Genomic DNA, 11,499 nt, shown 5'->3' on the forward strand with positions numbered 1-11,499 from the left:
ATAAAATAAAATAAAATAAAATAAAATAAAATAAAATAAAATAAAATGAAATGAAATGAAATGAAATGAAATGAAATGAAATGAAATGAAATGAACCTCTAAAATTAAACGTAGAATACGTGGTATTGTTAAGAGCAGCTATTTCATATAGTGCCTTGAACCGAACAAAAAGAGGTAGATAAACTCAGAACTTCATAATAACTACGTATACAAACTAAACTTCAATTTGATAGCATCAAAACCAACAAAGTTGGTGTAAGTCGGCGAGTTCATGTATATGGCGGCCATATTAGCCCTATCACTTTAGATTTTTTTAACGAAAAAATTCCAGGAAGAAATTTTTTGACGCAGTCTCCTGTTTAGGTGAACACAAAATGAAAATTTTTCTCCCAATTGCGATGTGGGAAATGTCCGCCATTTTGGATTTAGTGTTTTTTACGAATTGCGCGCGAACTTTACATTAGATTTTTTCAACGAAAAAATTCCAGGAAGAAATTTTTTGACGCAGTTTGGGGTCTCCTGTTTAGGTGAACACGAAAATAAAATTTTTCCCCCAATTGCTATATGGGAAATGTCCGCCATCTTGGATTTTGTGTTTTTTACGATTTACGCGCTAATTTTGCATTTCTCATGAAAAAAGTTGAGAACCAATTTGTAGAGAATTCGATTCTCTACAATTTTCATGTGCCTTTAATTTTTTTAAACAACTATTTATTGCTAATAATATGCAAAAAATGCACATATTTCAAATAGAAATTGCTGAAAATTCGAAAAGACCACGCCACTTGCCTAATTTTAGGCATTTTTTGCATATTATTAGCAATAAATAGTTGTTTAAAACATCGATAGGACATGAAAATTGTAGAGAATCGAATTCTCAACAAATTTATTAACCTGTTTTTCGCGAGAAATGCAAAAATTCGCGCGCAAATTTAAAAAACATAAAATCCAAGATGGCGGACACTTCCCATATCGCAATTGGGCGAAAAATTTTCATTTTGTGTTCACCTAAACAGGAGACACCTAACTGCGTCAAAAAATTTCTTCCCGGAATTTTTTTTAATCCTACGTCGATTTTGGTCTGAAGTGATCGGGCTATATATTCTATAGTCGCTCGAACCGAACAAAATTGGAACCGAGTTTTGTTACTGCCGGAACCGTTCGGTTCTTTTGGAGTCGGGTCGGACCCGGTTCTCCTGTTCCGGTTCCTCGGTTCTGTGCGTCACTAATTGGTATGCCCTCCACTAATTACACGCTTTTTTTTAAGAAAACCTAGGATTTTAGGAGAATTTATATATACTCACGGAAACGAGAGATAGATGCAAACTACGATCTGTCGAATTTTTAGGCAATCTTGGCCTAGGCAGGAGCAAAAAAGCTCTCGAATTTTATATTCTTTTTAGAGGGAGGATGTATGTCACTCTATCTGTGCTCCAACGAGCCATCCCCTATAGGAAAATACGCAGAACGGCTCGGAGTGCCTTACCATAGATGATGCAGAAGTTGCGAAACTATGAGAAGGAAGAGACAGTTCTCCATCCTCTCTGTAGAGCAGATTGCGCTCTCTGGAGTCTCCCTTATTATTAGCTCCCTTATTATTAGCCTTGACGGATTGGGAGCTATAAACCTCAGATGCCTGAGGAGTTTCGTCAAGGATTAAAAATGATTCAGCAAAGTGACAAAGCTCATGGTATAACAAACGGGACTTCACTTCAACTCGTGGGTTAAGTGTGTCCCTGCGTAGCATTGGCAGCCGTTTTATAGAAGCCGATAAAGCAGTGACAACATCCCCTATTAAAGTCACTACCAACTTCCTTTCTGGGCTAACAACGCCAAAGCACAACAACCGTTAGGTACACTTAGTCTTGCTCCGCACCCATTAAAGCACAGCATCCACTGCGCAACCGCTGAAACTGTCATGCGCTGCCTTGCCTCTCTCGCCACCCTTCCTGCCCACTACAACCAAACAACGACAATACAGCATCCATTCAATGCACGCTTGGTGCTTTTCCATGCATCACAATGCGTTCAGTATCATTCCAGCTGTCAGCGTATAAAAAACCTTTATGAAGAAAACGAAAAGGCGCGCGCGTGTGTTTATGTGTGAAAATAAATAGGCAAGAAAAAAGCTGAAAATCAACAAAAAGAGATAGGTCAAATCGAATTAATTACCAAAAGTTTAAAGAAAAACTTCTTTAAAAGTTAAACAGATAATTTCAAAGTGAACTTGGAGTAGTGCTAGGCTTGGCGTGTATTGCTGCTGGTGTAGAAAGATGCAGCCGTTAGTTTCAGCGCATTGGCGTTGGCGCTTACTCCGCCTGATCCTTTGTCTCGCCGTTACAATGAGCCTGCAATTGCAACACACGCTGGCACTGCCCGACGTCATTAAAATTGGTAAAGAAAAAATTAAAAATAGTCACTTGGCCATCAAGCGCGCTTATGCTACCTACGCCTGCAGTCACAGACAACGCCAAGATGGCCAAGCACTTTGTTTTATTTTCAACCTTCCTCTTATATTTATTGATTTTCTGATTGCATTAACTTATTACTTTAATCTACGTTGATGAGCATAGTATCTGTGCGTATAAGTGAATGGACTTGGATATGCGCAAGACATTGAACGTGCATGACTGTGCACCTGTATGTGTGTGTTTGTGTCTGCATATGTACGGATATTACGATTTTCCTCGCACTCACATATTAGCTTCATGGAAGGAAATTAAAACCACACATTTAACGATTTTGTTTACATTTCATGTTTCTCATTTTTTCTTGTTTCTTTTTTGTTTTATTTTTATTTTGATGTTTCATGCTACAATCACAACCACACACACACACATATATATGCATATTTTAGCCCATTATACCACATTATCCTGTTCACCGTTCAACTCTGCATATCTGTATGCGTTTGCTCTGCAGGTGGCCTTTTTCACCCGAGTGACGATACCCAGGAGCTAGCGTTTCGCCAGGCCGTCGAGCACATAAACTCTGATCGATTAATATTACCGCGTTCTAAGTTGGTGGCGCAAATTGAGCGTATCTCACCGTTTGACAGTTTCCACGCAGGCAAAAGGGGTGAGTATTTGCCTACTCTTAAGATTATGCGATTTTATTTATAAACACAGCAAGTAAGTGGGCACTTATCAGGATGCGGCAACAGCTATTTATAATCCATGACAGCAATTCGATGTGATTATTATACATATTACTGCTGTATAGAGGGAGGGCTAAATGTGCGGCACTTAGGGATAACGACCCTGCAGTGAAACCCCAAACTGGTCAGGAAAAATACTAGTTTACAACTAGAATTTCCTGACTGAAACCGAACTATTTCGAAAATGACCAGATTTGTACCAAGTACAGTACGATTTTATCATGCTCTGTTTTATTTGACTTTGACAGTTTGATAGAATAAAGTACACAAAATACTATAACGTTTATTTTGTTATATTGTAAACCATTAAAGCGAGTACGTATTCAATTATACCAGACCTGTTAAATAATGATTAATATTCATAATGATTATTAACTAAAGCATGTTTTTTTTTGGATAATTTAATGGCTAAATACCGCTAATGGCTAAATATTACCACCCTTTTAATGATTAATAATTAATTACTTAAAAATAATGTAATTAAATCACTGATTTTAATTACATAATTTTTTCATTAATTTTGGAATTTTTTAATTACACGATTAATATGATTACTTGATTAATTTCTATTATGAATCAACGAGCCAAACTACAGACCAAAATTAAGAATACATATTTAATAAATGCTTGAATTATTTATTTATTTTATTCTTATCGAAATTTCAAATTTTAAACATTAATTATTACTTTTATAAAATTTAAAAAGTAATAGACTGAAATGTGCAAGTTATTCAATTTATTTTAATGAAAACTTTTATTTTTATTTTAGTTCACTCAAAAATTAACTAAAGTATTCATTTTGTTTTTAACTAAAATCTTTTCTTTTGCATATTCATATAAAAATATATTATTTATTGTACCGCAAATCTTGTACTTTTAATAACATGAAAAATGCATTTAAATTTATGTTCGAAAGTTTGAAATATTTATGTATTTATCTTTGCTTTTAATAAATGCTCAAAAATTTAACACTACTTACACTGGATTACAAATTTTAATTTGGTTTTTGTTCTCCAGACGCCGCTATCCAATTTCTATGTAGAATTACTCGTTGATTCCGAAATTCGGGTTAACTTTTTTTTTTTATATGGATACGGCTTAAAGCAAAAATTGGTACGGCAAATGAAAGCCAATGAAATTCTCCATAAACCCTCACTTTCCGATAGGATAGGATAGGATATAGTTTTTGCCAAATTAATTAATCATTCCAGCTTTTTTTTTATTTTTTAATATAAAAATGAAAAAAAAATCAAACTTTAACAGAAGATAAATTTAAAAAATAACAGCTTACAAAACAAAATCAAGTTACTGATGAAGAAAATTGATGGGTAAATAAGAAATAATGAGGGGTCAAGTGAAAATGCACAAAGATTTTTTGTATGAAATATAAGCAGAAAAGGGCAGCAGTGTACGCGGCGTATGAGTAACATTCTTTCGTGCTCAATTTTCATACAAATAATCTTGCGCATTTTTATTTGACCACTCATTATTTCGACACAGGTGAAAAAATTTGGCACAGAACCTGTTTTTAAATTTTTCTTCTTTTAAAGCTTGATTTTTTTCGTTTTTTCATTAAAAAATAAAAAAAGCTGGAATGATGAATTAATTTTTCAGAAACTATAAGCCCTATCGGAAAGTGATGTATACACGGTTTATTCATTAGCTTTCATTTGGCGTATTTTATATTAAGAGTTTTAAATTGGTTCGGAAGATATACGTGATTAGAAGGAACCAGGGACCGCAAATAACGTTTAGCCTTTGAAATTTCAACTCAAAAAATCACGCGGAAAGAGAAAGGCTACGTACATAAGGAGTAAACCAATATATTTCTTATTACTGGGAGTACCTTCAGCGGCACTGATTTTTATTTTTTAATTTTTACTTATAAAAATCAAGTTTAATCATTATATTTTGAGTTTTATTTTTTACTCAGAAAATAATCGTTATGTTTTGAGTTTTATTTTTTGCTCGGAAAATAATCGTTACATTTAAGTTTTATTTTTTGCTCGGAAAATAATGGTTACGTTTTAAGTTTTATTTTTTGCTCGGAAAATAATCGTTACGTTTTAAGTTTAATTTTTTGCTCGGAAAATAATCGTTATTTCTTGAGTTTTATTTTTTGCTCAGAAACCATTATACCATTATTTCCCGAGCAAAAAATAAAACTTAAAACGTAACCATTATTTTCCGAGCAAAAAATAAAACTTAAAACGTAACCATCATTTTCCGTGCAAAAAATAAAACTTAAAACGTAACGATTATTTTCCGAGCAAAAAATAAAACTCAGTTAATAACGATTAAAAAGTGATTTTTAAAATAAAACTTATAACCGTTACGGTCCCTGGAAGGAACCCATTTTTTTGCTTTAAGCTGAATAATGGTTAATTGCAAATATCTCGAAAACGTATCCAGAGAAAAAAAATTAACTCGATTTTCGGAATCACCGAGCAATTCTACATAGGAATTGGATAGTGGCATCCACAGAACATTTTTGCTGTAAACCAGTGTTATTGTCAAATCTAAGGCTGCTAAGTAATACTTAATCTTGTACTTAATCAAACATTTTTTATTGTATATTCATGAATTCATTTTATTTTTTGACCCCCAAAGTAGTTGTTTTGGGTCATAACTAGACTAGTATTTTTCTGTAAACTTTGAACTAGTATGAGACTAGTATATTTCTGACCGAAATCTGACAATCGCCATCTCGTAGGAAATCCCCATGTTAAAAATACCAGTTTATTGCATGGAAAGGCGGACTAGTTGGGCATGCGGTTCATACCAGTTGTGAGGTAGTTTACAACTAGTGCATTTGACCACAGCGGAAAAGCTTACAAAATCATGTAAGTTTGAAAATGTTCTTAGTATTGGAACTGCATTAAATTTGTGTCAGAGTCTCCTTACTAGATGGAGGAGCTTCTTCTTCGTGGAGGGCTCGTACTCCACCTATCCGCGAAGTCTTAACTCGTCGTATACCGTTTTTTTTTTTGTCGTATTTAAAAACACAAACCAACGGGCGCAAAAAAACACAACCCAGGCTACATTGTACTGCTTTTCATGTTGCTCTTAATCTGTTTTAAATCTACTTGATTTACGAATAGTCTAAGAGTTCAATTGTTCGCCTCTTGCTGCCAAAAACCTCATGCCTAATCCTTGCAAAGGCGGGGCAGAAACACAAAAAGTGTTCCGCCGTCTCAACTTCTTCAAGGCATGAAGAGAAAATGGGATTGTCATACAGTTATGCCGATCGCAGTCAAGTGTTTGTGGCCCGTAAACTGCGCAGTCAACAGTCCCACAAGTTATCTGCGGCCCAATCTATTCTATGAAAACAAGTATCCAGCAAGACGCTCCGAATTCAAGGACAATATGCAAGTTTCGCGCACCTGCATCCTCGGGCAGCCTCCTAGTGATATTAACCCTGTTTGTGACGGTGGCTGTATGTGGGAGTGCTATAACTGTTTGCGGACTGACAAATCCCTGGTCTGAGTCCTCTCTGACCAAATGGTCAGATGCCTCATTACCAGGTGCTTCTGACTACCTGGTACCCAGACCAGGACTTGACCGTTATATTTCTCAACGTAGTTTAGTCGATACTTGCCGAATCTGTATGGATGTAATTTGAGGGATTACCAATGCCTTGAGTACATCTGGCTGTCACTACTATTTTTCAAAACGTAGTCAATCGTTTTCACTATTGCCAATATTCGGCTATCCAAGAGAAAAGTGAAGCTCATACCCATTAACTGTGATACATATAGACTGATCCTGACCCAATGTTAATTTTTCAGCCATCAGTAAAGATTCGTCAGTGTTGGAATTAAGCCAGCATTCAGCTTCAGGGAGCTAAACCTTATGTAATCCCCTCAGGAAAGACTATGATGGGCATTGAAAAGACACTTGTGTGTAGATCCTGCAATCCTCACCTTACCCCACTCAGTATCAGGCCAACATCCAATTCTGAAAGGCGGCCCTTAAGTTCTCCCTACGTATAAAGGTGGAAAGTTATGGCAGAGCTCAAGAGCAGTACTTGAATACTCCCATCTTGGACGAGCTTATTTTATTTAAAATTCCCCCTTCAGGTCAGCGTTGGTCATCCAATGTGCATGGTCAGCTTAAAACCTTGGATTGAAGGAAGCTTCCGAATCACCATTAAGAAGCATTGCGATAGGCCATGCTACTGAGAAGCAGCAAGCTGCAATTCGGACATCGCACAAAATATACTGGTAAAATATACCAGTAAGCACTTTCCAAAAAAGGTGTATTGTTGAAAATTGCACATGGATGCACATAGATAGTTCAAGTATGTAGATATATTTGAAGAGACCATCTTCTTTCTAGGAGACAAGCCCAAGCACAGTTTGTAAATTTTTTAAAGTGCAAACCTTCGCATTAATTTATTGTAAGCACTTGCTTCTTTTGATAAAGTAAAAGATTCCAAAGGGCCATAGAAAACTACCTGTAATAGTTTCCATCAAATCAGGGTCAAATATCTGCAAGATAAACATGGAGAACGCCGGACAAGTATCTTGCAGTGTCTTCATTTTCTGGCTAAGACGGAATAACTCTATCGGCGGAGAAGCCGAGCTTAAGCCGGTATAACTGTTGTAATTGTGAACGAGACGTAATGTGGTGAACGTTTTAAAAGTCACTAAATTAAGTATGTATGTTTCGCACTGTAGATGTAAAAAACTGCAGCTAACTTTATGTTTGTTAAACAAAGCAGGGACATAACAGTTATAAGTTTTTTCGAAAAAACGTTGTTCCATAACAGTTATTAGATGAGAAAAATGTTTTATTTTGACGATAAGAGTTATACCCAACGTTTACTTTTTAGGTTGCCTGATAACTGTTATGCAGGAGAAATAAGATAAGATAATAAGAGTTATTTCCCAACGTTTATTTTTTAGGTTGCTTGATAACAGTTATTACCCAAGGTTTATTTTTACGTTGTCTGATAACAGTTATTTCACTCCTCCTCTTCTATTTTCATCATCTTTATCTTATTCTCCAACTCCGTTTTTTTCAAAAAACATAAAAATATTTTTCATCTAATGACTTTTATGAAACAAGGTTTTCGTTAAATTTTAGAATTTGGGCAAGATTTTCAATGAGTAAATTCGAGATAACTTTTTGGCCCCTGAAATAAAGTATCTCTCTCTCTCTCTCTCTCTTCTTTTGGATAAAAAACTCGGAATAGACGTGCTTTTATTTCTCGGTTCCACTCGTTTTCAACGCTAATCAATAACGTATTCGATTTCTTATGCGCGGGCGATTCTTGACGCAATAGTCTTAATATGATATTACCATGTCAGATGGTGAGCCCGCATTTACGTCCTATTTTACAGGATCAAAGGAGATCTCCATTATAGCTGCGGCAGTCGTTCATACATAACCTCCGATGAAAGCGTATACGCTAAGTTGAGAAAGCATATCCCGCTAAACCTGGTGCCAACTGCGGGATTACCCTTCTTGACGATTTGGCAAAATTCCCTTAGTTGCTAATATTCAGGGCATATATTCATCAAGCCAAATTCCTAAGTATTGGCGCACATCATTTCAGAGAGTTTATTCTGAACCTGTTTTTATTTTTACACATTGTAAAATTTGCATCATCTCCAAATTTCTGGAAATAAGAAAATAAAAACAATAGCGCCATGCTTTATGCTGTCTGGTGGTAGGAAAGATAATCGGTTTAAAAAATGTTCACCTTTCACACTACCAACTCAATCACAGCGTGAACTGGTTTGTTCGCGACAAAGCTCAGTTGGCGAACACGAATATCTGCCGTTTTTTCTCCACGAAAAAACAAAAGACAACAGTAGACGTATAATTGAAAATAAGAATAAGAATAGCAACAATACTTAATAGTCCCTGTTGGATGTAAGCCGAAGATGGAATCTACTCAGACAGCAGAGCTAAAGCAAAGTAAGTCAATAAAATGGCAAAGCAAATTTTTGTGTTTGCGTAGCGCATTTGCCATACTATTTAGCTATGGAAACGGCACGTAAAGAAAAGTACAAAGCGCATAATGTTGGGATCAGAGGGAAATGGCACAAGAGAGCTGTTAAACTCGTATACCACGCCATTAAAGCAAACGAATAACGGTTATTATCAACAGTTTTGCCGCCATTTTTCAGCCCACTTTTTTCGTTCTTTTATTTATTTGTGTACATACGTATGTATGTATACTAGGGCGGGCCAGTTTGTATGGGCGATTTTTTCGACTATGCGCTTATAGCACAAAAGGATTCTACGCGTAATTCTAAGCAAATTTTCATCTCGAGTAGACAAGTGGGAGTGGCACCTGCCATACAAAGAGAATTTTTCATACTGCATACCTATGGAAGTATTTGTGATAGCGTACTGGTGAGAAGATAATGAAAGAGTTTAAAGAAGTTTGTATGTAGTTTGAAATTATTTTGAAGAGGGTTGCCACCTGTTGAGAAAGTTCAATTAAAATTATTTTATTTTTTAATAAGTTAAATAAGTTATTAAAATATAGGCATCTATCGAAATAGTTTTAAAAACTTGTATTTCTTAACTACACGACGGAGTGTTGCCACAGGCTTGAGAAATTAAATTCAACTTGAGTTAAGAGAATTAGGTAGATAATTAAAATGCTGTAAACAATGTGGGTATTAAATGAAAGAGAAGATTTTAGTTTTAAAATATTTTTTAGGGGGCTTAAAAAATATCAAAATCTCTTTTATGCTGAGTGCATATATGCTAAGTTAAATTAAAATAAATTACACCTAACTATTGTAACACGAAGAAATTTCATACACTCAACGAAGCGGGTGAGGTCAAATTAGTTTTATACAAAACATGCTAAAAGGGGTTTTCTAACTAGTATGATGAATCCATTTCTGCACTAATCTTTTTCTTAAAACTTTCACCAGAGGGCACAACAGTGAAAATTTTAACATTTTGTTCGTAGCATACTCGAGAACAGTTGACCCGCCCTAATGTCCACAAACATTGTTTTAAATATATGTGTATTTAAATCTGCTTTATCATCTGCACACTGAGTATACTAACTTGTTTTGGACTTTTGTTTGCTTACCCATTCGCTACAGTTTGCGGCTTGTTGAATATTGGCGTAGCAGCTATATTCGGGCCACAATCTTCAAACACCGCCAGCCATGTCCAAAGTATCTGCGACAATATGGAGGTATACAAACTTATGTATAAGGATTAATATTTAGAGTAACTACTATTGCACACACAAGTATTACGCGCTAGCATTGTTACACTCACTCAATAACATTAATGCACAGACACACCTGCAATTTCGTCAGATTTGCTTGCATCATGGCAGCATTTCCGTAGTTTTTAAATATAATTTTTTTGCTGCTGTAGATACCTCATTTGGAGAATCGCTGGGATTACCGTTTGCGACGTGAAAGCTGTCTGGTGAACTTATATCCACATCCAAATACACTTGCTAAGGTACGTACATTTATGTGCATACGGACATATGTAGATGCATTCACCACATATTGGGCTATGTTTAAACCACTTGAAATCATTTTGTAAGCTTAACTTGCCATTAATCGGCTTCGCTGTACATTGTTTTAACTTTTGCCACACAGGCTTACGTGGATATCGTCAAGTATTGGGAATGGAAAACATTCACGATTATATACGAGAACAATGATGGCATTGTACGGTTACAGGAGTTACTCAAGGCGCATGATAACTCACCGTATCCGATTACAGTGCGGCAATTGAGTTATTCAGGGGATTACAGGTAAGTGAATTCTTTTTTGTTTTACTTTGCTTTACGCAGGTATGTGTAGCTGAATCTTTTCCCCAGCCAGCAGAGAAACGTTTTTTTTTGGCGAGAGTGCAGTTTTCGTACATTTTCGTACGTTCGGAAAACATTTCCATATTTGTTAATTTTTCGTATCCGAAAAATGTCATCGTCTTATTTCAAAATAATAATTTTAAAATATTTGTTCAAACTGAGCATTTGAAAACACGTATTCGTCAGTAGCTGAGTGTGCAGAGAAGTGCGCAGCTATTTGTTAGCTTCCAGGAGGTCCCAGGTTCGAATTCCGTCAGAAGCAACACATTAAAATTATTTTTTCAAATTGAAATAATTGCTGAATCTTAAAGTTGTTTTTGTTTGGTTTCCAGTAACTATGAGAAAGTGTCTGTGAAGTTCATAATAAAATCGTTTTCAACGAAAAATTTAATCAGACAAATTTCAGGAAAATAGCCAAAGCGCATCCGTTTTACAACCATTTTCGATAGTTTTCTGCACATACGATTCGGCTGAACACTTTAGTGGGAGAATTGATCTGAAAAACGTCCGAAAACGGAATCGGAAAACGGATGAA

General features: G+C 35.6%; 1 protein-coding gene across 1 annotated transcript in view; it reads left to right on the plus strand.

The window, feature by feature from the left end:
- Positions 1-2,039: 2,039 nt before the first annotated feature.
- The window catches only part of LOC118737381 (glutamate receptor ionotropic, kainate 2-like), a gene marked incomplete at its 3' end in the record, with an annotated part of 66,429 nt that continues 56,969 nt past the window's right edge, over positions 2,040-11,499 (plus strand). Inside the window, 5 exon segments of the mRNA XM_036467836.1 lie at positions 2,040-2,394; positions 2,923-3,078; positions 10,234-10,328; positions 10,517-10,606; positions 10,750-10,907. Of these exon segments, the coding sequence (XP_036323729.1) occupies positions 2,274-2,394; positions 2,923-3,078; positions 10,234-10,328; positions 10,517-10,606; positions 10,750-10,907 (620 nt within the window).

Source organism: Rhagoletis pomonella, unplaced genomic scaffold (assembly GCF_013731165.1).
Source record: "Rhagoletis pomonella isolate Grant_MI unplaced genomic scaffold, Rhpom_1.0 Rhpom_scaffold_00004, whole genome shotgun sequence".
NCBI lineage: Eukaryota > Metazoa > Arthropoda > Insecta > Diptera > Tephritidae > Rhagoletis > Rhagoletis pomonella.